Raw genomic sequence first — 17,599 nt, 5'->3', positions numbered from 1 at the left:
TGCCAAACATTTCATTTTACAAATAAAATACGATAAATTACAATGATCTGTCATAAAATTTATTACTAAATAATTTATTAATATTACTATTATTTAAAAATTAACAATCATCTAAAAAAGAATTTTTCGTAACAATTCATTACAGGAGTATTTATTAAATATCATTAATTTAAGAGGATATTTACAATTTTTTAAATAACGATGAAAACTACAATAATAACAAACCTCGGGAAGAACACATTATAGTTTACCCAATAAATATCTGATTTCAGTACCTATGTATATTTGATTAATATTTATTTCTTATTTATAAGGATTTAATTAGAAATATATATACTTATGTATATTACATATTAGAATGAAATAATCTACGCGTCAAATGCGTATTGCAATATAAAGTAAATTAAAGCAAACATCAAACATTAATTTTTTTTTTGTTTTTTAATATTTAAAATCTTTGAGCATAATTCTCTATATTCAAAGTGCTGATATATTATTAATTTAAAAATATTGATGTATTTTGAAGAAAAAAAAAAGTAAATGATTAAGTGCATGGAGTTGCGTAGAAGCAAATTAAAACCATACTTCACTTTTCAATCTTTTTCATCTTCTCTCTTTTTCCCCCTTAAAATTCATTTGTCTTATGATATGCAAAGCCAAGAACAGTAAGAGTGATAAAGCTAAAAACCCTACACCACCCACTATTTTAAAAGAAATATATAATTAATAATAATAATAATAATTAAGACTAGTGGAGGGCCTAATCCATTTCTACTAATGGCTAATAAACAAAAGCAAAGTCACAAATTAACTAACTAGGGTTTCCTCTCATATTTAATTAGCAAAGCTCAGGTCTAATGATTTTAAGGTTGTCATGTATTTGAATTCCATCAACGTGTGAAATATTATTTTAATACTATAATAGTATGTGCCATTTTATTTTAATAATAGTTGTTGATTATTATAGTTGTCGGTCGTTGTTAGACGTAAATATTTGAGTATTAAACTTTATCATCAGAATGGCAAAAATATCATAAATCAAACTAAAGGACTAAATCTACGCAAAATTGTTAGTAAAGGACTAAATCTGATATTGTCAAAATTATAGGACGAAAATTTTCTGTTTTTCTAAATTAAAATAAAATAATGAAAATAAAAATAACATTTTAGATGAGAAAAGGTGAGGGATGAGAGAGGACAGAGGATACAAAAATAAAATAAGTAAAAAGGTTATTGGGGAATTAAAAAAATAAATAAATTGAGAGAGAAACAACTGCTTTATTATTATTTTTTGAACTAGGGTTGCATTAAAAAAACATATTATAGTAGTTTTTTTAAAAATCGTTGAAAAATATCATACACAGTATGGATAATTCAGACAACTCAACTGCTGTAACCTCATCAAACTATGAGGTCATGTTCTCGAGCAATATTTAATTTTATATAATATAAAGAAAAAACAAATGAAATTATACACGGGATTTAGACGGCTAATTAATTAATTAACTACTAAACACATGTCGCCATGTATCACATCATGCACGTACCAAATTGAAAAATCAATCATACAATTGACATATATATACATACATATATATATATATGTGTGTGTGTGTGTGAATGATTCAGTGACATTATCAATCATATATCATATGGTTGTAGAAAGAAAAAAAATGGTACCTTTTTTTCTTTTGTGGTTTCCCTACCCACCACCCACCACCCCTCACCCATTACCGCCTGCCTTTTCATGCTCTTTACCTAAAATAAAATAATGCTGTGCTTGGACCATAGCTAGACGTCCATCAGAGTTCATAGATACCTTTACATTTTAATATTAGTATAAATTACAATAATCTCTTTTAAATTTTTTATATAATTATAAATAATTTTTATTGGCAAAATATTTTTTAATACCGTAAAATAAGGTTAAATTTTATTTTGGTACTATAACTATGACAGGTAATGTTTTTAGTTTCATAAAATTCAAAATTACGTCTTTTTAGCCCCATAATTACAACTCATTTTTCGTCCCAAAACCACAAAGCACGTGACTTTTTGAGACTAAAAGTACGTGATTATGAGTTTTATGAGACTAAAAGCGACATTTGTCATAGTTGTGATACCAAAACAAATTCTACCATTGTTTTATAGGATTACAAAAGTATTTTGTCCATCTTTTCATTGTTTGGAAAATTATAGATATTTTTTTAATTTTAATAACCGTCTAATAACTAGCTTAATCTGTTGGTTCCTATTAGGTTTTCATCCATTTTTTTTTTGTTAAATTGATCAAAATGCCCTTGTAAATTATGAATTATAATTTTAATATTTCTTAAATGTTTGTTTGAAAATTTTTCATGGACGAAGTTGACAATTTTAGCCTCCAACCAAGAGTTATATAATTTTAGCAAATATTATAAAGTATTAATATTTTTTAAATAATAATAAAATATTTATAACAATACAAATTCCAAGAATACCGTCCATATTATTACAATCAAGTAATATTGTGATGAAATGGGAGTTGTGGACTTAAAATATAAGGGTGCTGGGAGAGTCCTGAATCTCCAGTAGAGAATAATATCTCGTGTCGATTACATTAGTTCCACAAATTTAAAAGTGTTGAACGTATTATGTTTGGTGAGTCAAAGTCGTGCTTCTGAATCCTGAAAGATCTTCCTTTCTTCGGCCTGTGAGTTGTGAAGTGGGAGCTCTAATTAACTATGCCATCAACTAATCATTGGACGTTCATGCACTTCATCTTACAAAAACTTCATTAATTATGTTTCAAAATTGGGCATTTTCGTCTCAAATTTTATATTTTTATTGGTGGGGCAGCGAATGTTAGGCTTAAATATATTTTTATCTTGTAATTTTAATATTTTGGTATTTTTATTCTTTATTTTTTAGAAATTACAAAAAACTCCTGTAATTTTTTAATATTTTATAATTTTAGTCTTTTCTGTGCTGAATTTTGTAAAAATCATCGAAATAAATCATGTGCGTCTCACGCATGGTTTATTTGAATTGGAGTCTTTTTTTTTTTTTATTGGTTCACTTTTGCTAACATGGATGAAAAAATTAAAAAGAAAAAAGACGTGGCATATGATTTATTCCGTCAATTTTTGCAAAAACCAGCACCATAAGGATAAAAATTACGAAATGTCAAAAGGTTACAAAACTCTTTTACAATTTCTGTAAAGATAAAGGATAAAATATCAAAATTGTGAGGGACATATTATTTATTCCAATAATTTTTGAAAAATTAGGCACCAGAAGGACAAAAACTCGAAATGTCAAAAAGTTACAAGCACTAATTTACAACCCTAAAAAGATAAATTAGGATAAAAATACAGAGTGCCAAAATCACAGAAAAAATATATATTTAAGCCACAAATGTTATTATCATTCAGATTGAATATCAGTTGAGCTTTAATTACTCATTTAGATATTAAATGTTAAATATTTTTTTTCTTTCCAATAACTAATAGTTGTTACGTTATCATGATTAATTAAAATTATTCTCGATTTTTTTTTACCTATAATCATGATCATAAAAACACTATATCTGCTTTTCTCCAAATATGTAAGAGATAAATTATTTGGAAAATCAATAAGTATTTTTGAAACTCAAATAGAAATTTTAATGTGATAAAAATTCAAATAAATTTGAACAATACCATATTCAACTGAGCAAAATTGTCTACACATTTACCATTCCTTCATCCCTTTTAACAATGGGAGCCACAAATATATATATATATATATATATATATATATATGATGCTTACCAAATTTCAAGCACAAAAAATTATAATAGGGGATAATGTCTTGCACATAAAAATGGATGATGATATCTAAAAAAATAGTTAGTTGTTTGATACTCATGTTAGTACGAGAATCGTTATGAAAAGCACAATAGTTCTATAAGAAATAATGCTTGTAAAATGTGTAGAAAAATAATGAGCTTGAGTGGTACGGCGTATGTTTGCCAGCACACATGCATAATGGTGTTTAGGGAAGCAATGCGTTTTTAATTTATAGAGTAGGTTTAGATAGATCGAATCTCCAAATTTTCGATTTTGTGTTAGGTGATCGAGTCAACATATATAGCAGAGATTCCAAAAACAGTATTCCTGAATTTTCTCCAGGTGGTTGTTGATTTCTACTAACTACTCGTCCTAGATTTCCTTTGAAATCATTGGGTTGTTGATTATGAGTAAGTATTTACCATAATTTTTAGCCATGGTCAAAAAATTTTTGATAATATTTAATTATGACTAATATTTTGATCTTGACTACTAAAACAACAATTAATAGTCATTGGTAAGTGTAATTAATGATTATTCACTTTTGATCATGATAAGAAGTTTATATACTTAATGAGATGATTCTAATTTGTACTAACTAATTTTAGAGTCGGCATGGTGACTTCTATTCGAATCGAGTCATCTATTGTAAAGTCTATTTTATTTTTTTTACTTTATTTAATATGTACGTGTCATGTGTATAAAAAAATTTACAAAAAAAATAAATAATATTATTTTTATACACATAACATATACATATTAAATAAAATAAAACAAAAAATTCAAATTCGATTAGTATTACACACAAGATATTTTTGAATAAGATGAATGTTGAGTTGAGGTTGATATTTGGGTTGTTGTCCGGATAAAGGGAATATAGATTCGAAACACAAAAGGAAAAAGATAAAGCGAATCGTCCAATATTGATGGCTCCAAATCCATTTACCCATACACCCTATTTGGGTGAATGCTTTGTCGGCCCATTGGACTCCCTATCCCCACCCCCCATACACCTCCCATTTCCATATGCCTACTTCACAATTACTCCTACCGTTATCCAATAAAAATTACCATTTATTGGTTATATATTTGTCATAATAAATAATTATTATTAATCATAGTTAAAAAATCATACAAAAATTTAATTTATTCATTATAAAAATTATTTTTATGAATTAATTATGATAAAATGTTGTATTCTTGTAGTATATCCCAAATACCTAATTATTATTCTTCAAATATTGAACAATATATTTATGTATACTAATTGTGGTATGTCGTCTCTGCATATATATAATAAATAATTTTTTAAATTTTATTTTATATTATAAATAAAAATAAAATATATAAATCATGATTATATTTCAAAAAAAAGAAAAGAAAGAACATATTATCGACACAAAAATGAATAGTGTAATGATGTCACAAACCATGGTTTATGTGTGAAAAGTGGATTTTATTTCATTACAAGATAGATATGTATTCATTTTGTCGGCTGGAAATAAAAAGTATATTTCTCATTGGACTTCTACAATGGGCCGTTTTAACATTAATCTTAGCAATTACAAATCCAAAATGTTCATGTATACTGGCCCAACTAGTTGTTGGGGCCACCTACTGAAAAACATAGTTAAACTCAAATGTTTGTCTGGGTCACATAATTTGCCCAATCCATCCTCGTGTTCTAACTCAAATACGATTTAATTAGTTCTGAATCAATTATATGATAAATATAATATATTTATTGTATAATAAAAATATAATTTAAAAAAATAATTCGTTTGGTTCAACTAATTGTGTTGGTAAGAATTGTCCTCTACTAATAATGCCATGACAACTTTGCAAAAAATAAGAAGAGTAATATATACCTAGGAGAAAAGTAAAAAAAATATAAGAAAATATATTAAGGATGTCTGTAAATTGATTTAGCATTAACAAGTAACATCTGTTATATTACTTGTTGATTTTAACATTATTATTATTATTATTTTATAGTTATTGAGTCATTTTTTTGTAATGTAGTGCAATAGTGGCACATTATTCATGTTAAAGATATGCCAGGAGTTGAAATATCAGGAGTAGAGGAGCCAGTTTTGATCCTTTAAAAAGATAGAAAATAGTCCTAGCCATGTTGATTATAATTATATTATACGATATATCAACTTAATTAATTAAGCTTGTTATAGTACTTAAATGGGTTTAATACAATTTACCTCCCTGATATATTGTAAATGAAAAAATTAGCCTCTATAAAAAAAAAATATTAGCAATACCTCCTTCATTTTGAAAAACACAAGAAGGTAAATTGCTAAAAGATTTTTTCATTGGCGATAATTTGCTCATTTATAATATTACAAAAATATTGCTTGCATATTTCCCGTAATTAAATATATAGTAGGTATGATGTTATGAAATAAAATTAGAACCACTCCATATATGAACATACAAACTAGTTAACACATATGTTTAATTTCCTCCAAGTACGTAGCTACAGTTCACTGATCACTTACTACATCATGAAGTTAAAGCTAATAATACAATTAGTTGTAACAAGACGCCGGCGGCTGCAGAAAAGGCATTTTAGTGGCGGTGGTGGTGGTGGTGGGACTCTTTTCGAGGAGAGTAGTGGTGGTGACACGCTCGCAACGAGGGCACATTGTGAGTGTGGAAGGCGGCAGCGGGTGGCGGCCGTGGGGCGGGCCAACTTTCATGGCCCTCAGCTCCTCCACCTCCTTCTGCAGTTTCCTGTTTTGTTCCGTCAGAGATCCAAACCATCTCTTCAAGTACTCGCACTCCATTTCTGTTTGCTTCAGCTTGCTCCTGTATATAGAATTTAATATAGCAAGATTACACTTAATCAATAAATAAAATTAAGGTCGTTAATCATGATTAACTCACTCAAACCTTCTTAATCCACAAAAAACCCTTATACTTTTCAACGCCAGTATATAATAGAGTGAAGGAGAAAGCAAATTAAAATGATGATGAGCGTGGGAGTGTCCTTTACTCCACATTGTCCACAACCATATCCACGTGCAACTCATGAATGTCTTTACTTACTACATCTTCACTTTCTAACCCTAAAAAATCTAACATCTTTCAAACCACAAAATTCATTTTTGAATATATATTATAGATTACAATTATGAAAACAACGACCAACATAACAATTCTTAATTAATACTGACGTATATGTAGAGAATCATAGCACTTTGTCAATATTTCCTCCGTCACACCTAGAAATCCTATTTCCTCCTCTCTACACTATATATATATATATATGTATGCATCTAAATAAGTATGATCATATGTTTAATTTCTCCAAATAAATATCGTTTCTGATTTTGAATGTTACCAATGTGTGATAAAAAACGGTTCAAATTTCATAAATGCGTGTGTAGATTTAAGAGTAATTAATTTCTACTATAGCATTTCATGATAATATCCATAATTAATACATAGTCTTAATTAATTAAACAAGTCCTAGTCCACACACATATATATATATATATAACTTCAATTTGTAACTAAAAGTAATTAAAAACATACGGTCAAATCCAAAAAATATATATATATATATACATGAATCAAAGTACCTTGCTCTACGGTTTTGAAACCACACCTCCACTTGTCTGGGCTTTAGGTTTAATTGCTGGGCCAAAGCCTCCTTCTGTTTCTGCATGAAATTATATATGTATATATACACACAAACACTATTAATAAACATAAATATTAGTTAGTTATGAGCATTAAGTAATGTTGAATGGCGGGTGGGGTGTGGGCATATATATTAGACATACAGGATTTAAGGTGTGATTTAGTCTGAAACTTTCTTCGAGAAGACGTGATTGGTCTTTGGTGAGACGAAGTTTCTTTCTGGGGGTCGGCCCGCCATCATTCCGGCTTATTTCATCTTCTTCTTCCATACATTCTTCTTCTGTTCCTGATGAAGCTACTTGATTTATGTCCACTCCACCTTTCACTGCCATACCACCCATCTCCCCTGTACATACAATTCATTTTATTTTATTTTATATATACATACATCTTCGAAATAATAATTGATAAATCTCAATATACGGAAACAAAACCCTTATTTTATCAAACTATATTTAAGAATTGATATTTACATATATATAATATTCATCAAATAAATATACACACAGACACACACTACACAATACACACATAGCAAGATATATCCACCATGCAAATTAAGAAACCCTAGAAACTAATGAATTAAACCTTCAAAATCATAAAAGAATTCATTTCAAATACCTCAATCCCGAAATTTTTATTTTTTATTTTTGAAAAACAAAGTACATATATATATATATATACTCATAAAAAATGAATTCTTGAAAATTGATCATCAAAAGGAAACACACACACACACACACACACTCAGAGGGCTTTTAACTCTTACCAGATGGAGAAGAAGAGAAGCCCGGCATCGCTATGCTCAACTCCAAACAAGAAGAATTATTACGAAAATTCTCCATCAAACTCTTACAGAACCACAAGAACAAATTAAGCGGAACACAGAATTAAGTAACCGATCAATTTATCTATATGTATTTGTGTAGACAATTACAAGAACTAGTTCACGTGGGGTACCATATATATATATATATATATGTATATAGATGTATTGAGACAAAGAGGAAGAAAAGTGAAAGGAAAAAGGGGAAAGCAAAATGCAGAAAGTTGTAATGCCAGAAGGTCAAAAACCAAATAAGGGAGTTGTTGAAATGAATAGAGTGAGATATATATATATATAGAGAGAGAAATTTCATAAATTGATCATTTAATTATTATTAATAACATTAAATAGGTAGGAGGTTTGTAGGGTTTGGGAAGACTGTGGTCGTGAGGGTCAAAGAGTCTGATGCACGCCACGTCATTGTGATATTGGGGATGTGTGTGTGACAAAGCAGCAGGGGTCCCCTTGTTTGAGCCCGACTTGTCGGTTTAAAGTTCAGCTACTGAAATGATTGGCCACGCACCACCCCCACCTTGAGCCTCCAACTTCTTCATCTTAATTTCTGTGTGTATGCTTGTGTGTTTTACTGTGTTTATATCTCTACCTGTATGTATAATAGCATGTATATATACTGCACTATTTTTATTATTATTATTCAAATTTATTTAAATTATTATTGAATTTTAAAAATTGTGTTTAAATTTAATTTTAACCCTAAATAATCTTATCGATCAATTTCAATCGAATAATATATATAATTTAATTTATATTTCAACCCGATATACTTTCTGATGAAAGTCACAACACCAGATTGTGTAACCTAATCTAAGGATGTAATTAACTTTGTTGGTATATTTTTGGAAAATTATATGTAGTCTTATAGTCCTCCCCACATGATGTCTTGCTCTTGCTGCACATAATTTCTATCAAGAATCATATGATCTAAGATGATCATCATGTCCTACCCACTGCCTGCTTGGTATCTTCGTGGGCCATGGACTGACGGCTTATTCACTAATTTTTCAAAATGAGTTAAATCCAAATTATTCTCCTATAAAAATTAAAATAATTTTAAAACACCTTATTTGTTGATGTTTGTGGTTTTATAAATAGTAAATAAGGCAGAATAGATAATATACAGAATAAAATATGACAGTCAATTTCAAATTGTGCAAACATACAAGATCAAGAGAGTTTGAATATCGATATTTCTTTTTTTCAAGATGTTACCTTTATATATATATATATATTAATTTTAGGAGGATTTTGTATCTGATTCGAAGGGTTAGTTTGGATTCAGTCCATCTTTAAATAAATAGTTCTAATTCAAAGCAAGATGGATAGTATTGCTCTAATAATTATCCCGTACAAAATGAATTGCTACTTTTCTTGTTCCCCTCTTACATTTCATTTATTAGAGAAAAATGTTATAATAAATGAGTATGAATACCTTTGCATTTGACCATGTTGTCTAAACTTCTCAATAATGGAGTGTAAGGAAAAAAATCCGTCTTTATGCCTTTTTTTTTGTTAATTTTAAAAAAAAATGTTCAATTACATTAAGTATAGTTCCCCTCAAATTTAGTCCGGTCAAAATAGGAATTTTGCTATTCTTTTTGTGGTTGCGAACATGAAAAGACGTGTAGTGAAAACTCCTAAAACGGGGTACAATTGTGACATTAACTCCTGTTTCGGACAGTACTACACCAAATTATTGCTAAAAACTATTAAAAAGGGTACTTAATAATTACTATTATTCTTCAACATTCCATTCAATCAGTGGAACGTTTAATTGTCTAAATTAAATGTATATTCTTTTTACGAACAGCTTAATTGAATTAATTGCCCTTTTGCAACGCTTATATTAGTCGTATCATTGCCATTAATTATTAACGCGACACAAATTAAATACTTTATCGCTTTTTGACAAAAGGAAAACAAATGTTATTGCAATTGGCTTATTAAAGTAATAAAGTATTAAAAGATAAAATTGGGAATAGTAGCTGAAATGATGGACTCGCCGTAGCGTTTTGACTCAAGAGCCACACAAATTTTCAGTCTTAATGATCTTCTAGAGGTACCCTATTTCATTTATCAATTAATATGTAATTGATTGTCTATCGTAGAGATGGTAACGGAACGGGTATGAGATGAGTTCAGGTGGATCTGGGATTCGTCTGGTCAATTTCGGGAAAGATGCAGAACCCGTCCTGCACACTTTATGTCCTATCCCTCCACGCCTGCTACAAAACCTATTAGGGTGGACTCAATAGATTCAATTTTTTTTTATTCAACAATTTTACCATGCTACTCCTCACATTTACTTGATAATAATGGTGCATAATTGATTAATTATTTCTGGAGATGAATAATTAACTTTCAACTATTGGTTTCTTCATATTTTAATTTTGTTAAAAAATAATTTTGGTACCATAATATATAAGGTATAGTAGGTTAGATACCATGCTTTTCCAAATGACTAAATTTGGTACTATATAAATAGCTTGGATCATTTGCAAAGTACATACGATTGTTAATTTTTTGTGTCGTTTGTTTGGTTTTTTCGGTAACAGTAAAATCCCTTTCACCCATTTAAGTATAATAAATTAGGGAAAACAGTAATTGCCAAAAAAATAATATAGTGAATACTCAAACTGTTAGATCTTTTTGAATTTTGATCAGCTTTTTCTGTAATAGTGTGTAATTAATAAAATTATTTCTTGGTCAATATTTCAATTCTTAATTAGATGGGGTAAAAGAAGACTATAATTGGAGTAAATGTGGGTATGTCCGTGTCCACCAATAGTTCCACTTTTTCAAGTTGGAGACAACCTACGACGGGACACCATAAATCAAAATCGTAACCAAGTATTTATTTCTTATTTATGCTTTCTAAATGCTTATATTCATAAAATTTAAATTTATATATTTTTATAGTTAAACTTCAATCTCACCATTCAAATAAGAAATCATTGGTGGTATTCTTATTGTTATTTTACCTTTTTTTTTTTATTAATTAACACAGAAGGGACGGAAATCCTGAAAAAACTCCCACCAGGCACAAATGTTTTTTGCTATAATAAAAAAAAAAATGCAAGTAAACCCCTAGTAATATTGCAAATGAGCAAATTACCCTCCTATAAAAAAATAGCAATTTATTTCCTTATGTTTTTATAAATGCAGCAATTTTACCCTCCTGTATTCAAAATGAAACATTTTACCTCCTCATACAGGGAAGTAAATTGCTTTATTTTAAAAAACACATGGAAATAAATTGCTATTATCTTTTATTAAGGGGTGATTTGCTCATTTACAATATCATAAATTGTTTTAAACCCGTTATAATAATAAGTGGAAGGAGGAGGAGGAGGAGGGATAGTATGCCCGACATTCGATCCCGATTGTTATTTGATTTTATATTTTATTTCAAATATATAAGTCATATGAATTTTATATTTATAAATAACGCATATATCATATGCATATTATAAATTAAGATACAACTATTTTTAGTTATTTAAAGTTTATACGTATAACATTTAGTTAAAGTGATGCCGCTGAAGCCTCAAAATTATCAGATAATGAACTCAAGTTCTACAAGAACATTATCTATTTTTCAATGAGGGTATTTGTTACTTAATTACTAGCTATTATAGTTATTAATAATTGATATATATATATATATGATTATATATGTAAAAATGCATATTTAAATGGATTGACATTGTTTGGCAATATTATTTTCGATATAATTACGTAAAAAAAAAAGCATGGTGGAGCTTCCGGTGCACGTGTGATGGGAAGTGATGAAGATCATCGTATATATACAGATAAATCTGTATATAATATATATACATATATACATGTAATTAGGTAGAGACTAGAGAGTAAGTAGGATTAGAAGGAAATGTGTGTAATTAAGAGTTTAATGAAGGCTCTTTATTTCTTCGAAATCATTCAAGACAAAAACCTGTGTTTGAGTTCACATTGAATTGATTATGTATGTCGACCCTTTTACCGGTAACAACAACTTTGCTCGTTTCTGGGCTTATTCGAGTGGTAATATTGAGACATTATAATCATAAAATTGTAAGTTTGAGTTCAATAAATTTGAATATGTATTTATTTTTATAGTGAATTGTTGTTTCTTTGTTTTTTTAATATGTATGGTTTGATTTGGAAGTATTGATGTATATAATTAGCTTTTTAAATTAAATGTATCGAATGATATTGTGAATTATATATAGGGATAAATACAATTTATCCTTTATGATATGTGAAATGAGCAAAAAATTCCTATACAAAAAGAATAGCAAATTACATACCTCTATGTTTTAAAAATAAAGTAAATTATCCCCATCAATGATTTAGATAGGGGGTAATCTGCTTCATTTTCCAAAAATACAAGGGGTGATTTGTTATTTAAATTTTTACAGGTTTTTTTGCTCACTTCTCATATCACAGGGTATAAATTGCATTTTTCTTTATATATATATATGAAAAAACAAAGTTTACCAAATTTCTTAATTGAAAAGTAAAAGTCTTGCTTTGAATATGAGTGATGCGTGTAAAAAACGCATGGATCCAATGAATTTGGACAATCATTTAAAGTTTGGGCCGAAGTGAATACAAATTCTGAAAGGAGGACTTGCAAAAAAAAATATTAGCACTCCGACGCTCAAGTTAGTATTAGATTTAAGAATATTGAATAAAGTGAAAAGTAAGTGAATTTAATTAAAAGTCGAGATATTGTGAATAAAATTGATAAAAAAGTGTAAGAACATGTTATAATATGTGTAGAGAGAGCTTAAAAGATATTTTAGAGAGTGAGAGGGGAGTTTAAAGAGTAAGAGGGGCGTGAGAAAGGTGTCCCTCGCCTAGAAGGACCAAGGCTGTATTTATAGCGGAGTTCCCCCGTCAGTTAAAGATCTATCTCACTCCCTAGATGTTCGTAGAGATTGATTGGAATAGTTAGGATAAGGAGTAGGTCGTGCTTATCAGCAGTTGGATGTGCGTTAGTAGGAGTTCTCTTTGTCTAGAGAGACCCCTCGTCTGCAAGGAGTCCTAGCCGCTAAGAGGGTCTTCTTTGCTAAGGCTGATGTGGTCCAAGTGGCTACTGACGTCTCACGTGGGAGAGTGGGCTGCCATATGTATGGGTCTTTTAGGCCGAATGTTTTGGCAGGCTTTGATCATGATCCGAGTTGAGGGATGTATCCTAAGCCTCCAAGTCGAGGAATATCTTGGGCTTCCTCTCTTCCTCCTGAGCTTCTTGTACTATTCGCTTCTTTCTTCTTTTTCTGAGCTACTTGAACCTTTTTGGATCATTCTATTTTTATGCATACCAATGAGCATCAAGACCATTGAAATGTGAAGTTTCATTGATCTAGTGTGTGAAACAATTTCCAAGTAATTTCCTAATTTAAAATTTTTGAGAAATTAATATTGTAGTATTATTTGTTATGATATCTTAAAATTGAACATGATGAGCCATTATTTATTAAATAAATTGATTATAATTATTAATATCAAATATCTATATCTATATTTAATGTAGAACTGCACTCTTATACTATTAAAGTAGAATAACATTCTCACACGTTGATATCGTTCGAACGCATAACATTAAAATTATGAGGTCTCAATTTCGTCAATTGAGCTAGGTTTTCATTGGCGCTTCTATTATGATGTTGAACAATGTCCTAATTATAAAATAGGATGTGTAGTACACTTAAGTGTGTGTGCAAAATTAAATTTAAAATTTTAAAAATTAATCATCAATCATATATCAGTTGGATATGAAATATTAAAAAAAAAAGAAAGTTTTTGAAGTTGTCGTTTTTTTAAGTTGGGTGTAATTACACATAAATCCTCTTTAATTTTGAAAATTACATTCAATATTATTAACGTTTGTTTTTTTCTAACAAGTATATCTATCCATTAGTCAAAATTCATCAAATTTGTTGATATCAACAAAAAAATTAAATAAATTTTTATTTTACCCCGATTAACTTAATACTAACTTATTGCAGGCCAAACAAGTCTTTTTTAACCAAACTACTCTGATACATCTTTACATAATAATGCAGGTTATCAAATATATCCTCATACTTATATGGATACTTTGGTCATAAAATATTTATTTGATTTGCAATAAGAGAGTAATAAGTCAATCCGGGATAAATATGAACTTTGACTCAAACTTTTTACTAATATTAACAAATTTAATAAATTTTGACTAGTAAAATATTTATTTGTCATACAGAAACAAAGTCAATAATATTAAACATAATTTTCAAATTATAAAAGATCTATGTATAATTACAATATACCTCAAGAAGGACAATGTGATTACCCATTGATTTGGTTTAAGAGTATGCCAAAAACCAAAAAAAATAGCATATATTAAATGCGGCCCCCCATCCTTTTGTTATGTATATCAATCAATCATGCAATAATTAAAAAGGAAAAAAGGTTTTATTGAGAAAAACATTGGGTCCTGAAGTTGTACAACACACGTACGTATTTCTTAGCTTTTCATCATAAATCATTAGACTCAAACGTATTTCAACAAATGGAAGCAGCAAAGTGATGTAATAGAAAATGGATTGGTCTCTTTACCTTTCATATCACAAATGGAATTTTTCAACTCGTAGACAATTTAAGGAGGAACATCATCAATCTTAGAATAAATGTAATAGTAATTAGAATAATTTAATATTTAATATTTTAACATACTCTGTGATATCAAGCAATCACTTTGTCTAAAAATTTACACTTTTAAAAAGAAAAATTATTTAATATTTAATATTTAATTTAATAGTGTTTGATTATATGTAGCACCATATATCTATAGCTAATCAAGATAAATATATCGTTTTAATAAATAGTGGTTTGAGTCAGGGATTATTAGGACCTCGAGGGTAGTCAAATTTGGATGTGTTGGGGATTTATGAAAATGAACCCCTACTCCTATACTTAACATTGGCAGGTACTAAATCAAAGGAGAATGAGTAAATATCTTCTCAATAAATGAAGTGTCTCGGCCTCAAAATGCTGGAGTATTTATAATATCAAGTATGAATCATAGATATATTATTATCTCAACCGTTTAAGCATTAGATGATAGGTTGTTGTGATCATTTTAAGTGATGGAGTCGGACAGAATAAAAAGCAATCTAATTTAATTAAAAGGTACACAAATTTTTGTTTTATTTGAATATCTTGAAATCCCTCGTATTAAAGTCGTGTTTAATAGTAAATTATGGAATCATCCAAAAATGAGACATCATATTTGATGTCGGAATTTGCAATTAAAAATTGGAGGACAGAAAAACAAGTGCATAATGAAATGTTGGAAGAAAGAATGATTAGTAGAAAGGTCGGAATCCCCCAAAAGGGGTACAACTCTTTATCCCCCACATCAAAATGTGTGATATGTTTTGTGAGGAATACAAAGTTGTACATACATACATACATTGCATCTCTCAAATCCCACATGCACACGAGGGAGGGGGACATAGTTAATTAGGGTGGGGGGGCAGAGTGGGGAGAAATCCGGTAAAGTTTACCTTACTCTGGACCCCACCTTTGTATCATTAGGTTGCAGTGCGGCACAGAGAAACATGTCGATGTGGGGCCTGGTTCCATCCATGGTAGGGGACAAGGGGGCCCACTTGTCTCCTTCAGTTATTGATGGATGGGGATGGGGGAGTGCACGGCTGGGATTTTACTGTTGTACCGTGGATAACCAGCAGCGTCCATTATTACTGCTACTTAGTAGATATTATCATTATAATATAAAATAATTAAATTCAATTACAATTATTTTTTAAAAATTTGATATGATTATAAATATTACCTTATTGTTTGAGAAATTATAGATATTCTTCTAATTTTAACGTTCATCTATCAATGAGTTTATTATGTTACTCTTTGTTAGATTTTCATTCAATTTTATAGTGAACTGATTGAAATGCCCCTTTAATTATAAATTATAATTTTACATATATTTTGTAATCTTTTAAAATATTTTTATGGGCTGATATGCTCTATAAATTATTTATTTTATATATCTTCAAAAAAAATTATATTTTTTATTTTTTCAAAAAAATCAATAAAGGTAAGGTAGTAATGTCTACTTCATCATCTATGAGCTACATAATTATTTTTCATTAAGAGAGGTATTTGTAGGCTTTTAAATAATGAGGAATATTCATAATTATACCAAACTTCATGACAGGTAATTATAATTTACCCAAACAATTTTTATTGGAGAGTTGGTGCTATTGTATTAGTTTCTTTAAGGCGAAGTAGCAAATTTCGTCTCATAACTTAGGACCTTTATATTTTTAGTCCTATTGATTATGAGATTATCATTTTTAGTTTTATAACTTTAGAAAAAAATAGTACATTCCATTCCATTGAGTCTCTCTCTTTTTTTTTTAAATATTTAACAAAAAAAAATCATATGATGGTTATGTAAACAGTTGAAAACTTAACGGCCTCGTGGCTTTTTTTATTAAGTATTAAAGAAAATGTGTAGTGGGTCAAAAAATACTATTTTTTAGAAGTTAAAGAATTAAATCGTAATCAATAAAACCAAAAGTATAACAGATTTAAGTTACTAAACGAAAAATATTATTTTTCTTTTCTTTAAATTAAATATAGGAGATGGTTATATTTAAAAAATTAGAGTTTATTTTATAACATTCCAAAATATAATCCAAAATTTTGAAGCAACTATGTGTTCATTTTATGATCAAGAAGTATGTGGCATATCAATCCGATACTGATTAAAATTGAGATTTTATGATAAGTATAAAAATATTAATTTAAATTTCCACCACACGTGCAAGTATTTATTCTAGATGAATTTGTTATAATCAAATATCTATTTTAGATGAATTTACTATAATTTATTAGTTCGGTTGAGTGAAAAAGCAAAAATATATGACTCAAATTCTCATATTCACTCTTTATTTATCTTTTCATCCATAAGCACAATTTTCCTTCAACTATATTTTATTCCATTTATCTTCCCACTTAAATATCTCCTTTTTGTGCACTATTGTTTTTTGGCTAAAGCAGTTTTAATTTATCATATTACGAATTAAAGTAATGTGTACTTTTGGTGTCGTACGTTGCTGTTAAACTAATATATCATTAACATGTATCACTTTCAATGATTAAAAAATATAATTAGATTAAACTTATAATTTTAAAAAATAAGATGCATTGGCGCGTCGTCGAAAATGAGTCACGAAAATGTGATAAAAGATCTTTCGCTCTTTAATTGGCGTTGGAGGCA

General features: G+C 28.8%; 1 protein-coding gene across 1 annotated transcript; it reads right to left on the bottom strand.

Annotated features, from left to right (window-relative positions):
- Positions 1-6,246: 6,246 nt before the first annotated feature.
- LOC105156327 (homeobox-leucine zipper protein HOX3) lies at positions 6,247-8,538 on the bottom strand. The gene is made up of 4 exons (XM_011072423.3): positions 8,236-8,538; positions 7,610-7,812; positions 7,406-7,485; positions 6,247-6,629 (listed from the first exon to the last, which is right to left on the bottom strand). Exons 1-4 carry the CDS (start codon positions 8,309-8,311, stop codon positions 6,350-6,352), a joined length of 639 nt encoding a protein of 212 aa, XP_011070725.2. The 5' UTR covers positions 8,312-8,538; the 3' UTR covers positions 6,247-6,349.
- Positions 8,539-17,599: the final 9,061 nt, after the last annotated feature.

The sequence above is a fragment of the Sesamum indicum genome, linkage group LG2 (genome assembly GCF_026168435.1).
Source record: "Sesamum indicum cultivar Baizhima isolate 11 linkage group LG2, ASM2616843v1, whole genome shotgun sequence".
NCBI classification, from domain to species: domain Eukaryota; kingdom Viridiplantae; phylum Streptophyta; class Magnoliopsida; order Lamiales; family Pedaliaceae; genus Sesamum; species Sesamum indicum.
This window is presented reverse-complemented; position numbering and strand designations above follow the sequence as displayed.

What these genes read in the sequence shown, in the direction of transcription:
- LOC105156327 (XM_011072423.3), bottom strand. Translation starts at nt 8,311, where the DNA reads ATGGAGAATTTTCGTAATAATTCTTCTTGTTTGGAGTTGAGCATAGCG. An exon ending in CTTCTCTTCTTCTCCATCTG is followed by an intron (nt 7,813 to 8,235) that starts GTAAGAGTTAAA and finishes TTGTATGTACAG; the next exon opens with GGGAGATGGGTGGTATGGCA. An exon ending in TTTCAAAACCGTAGAGCAAG is followed by an intron (nt 6,630 to 7,405) that starts GTACTTTGATTC and finishes TTCTATATACAG; the next exon opens with GAGCAAGCTGAAGCAAACAG.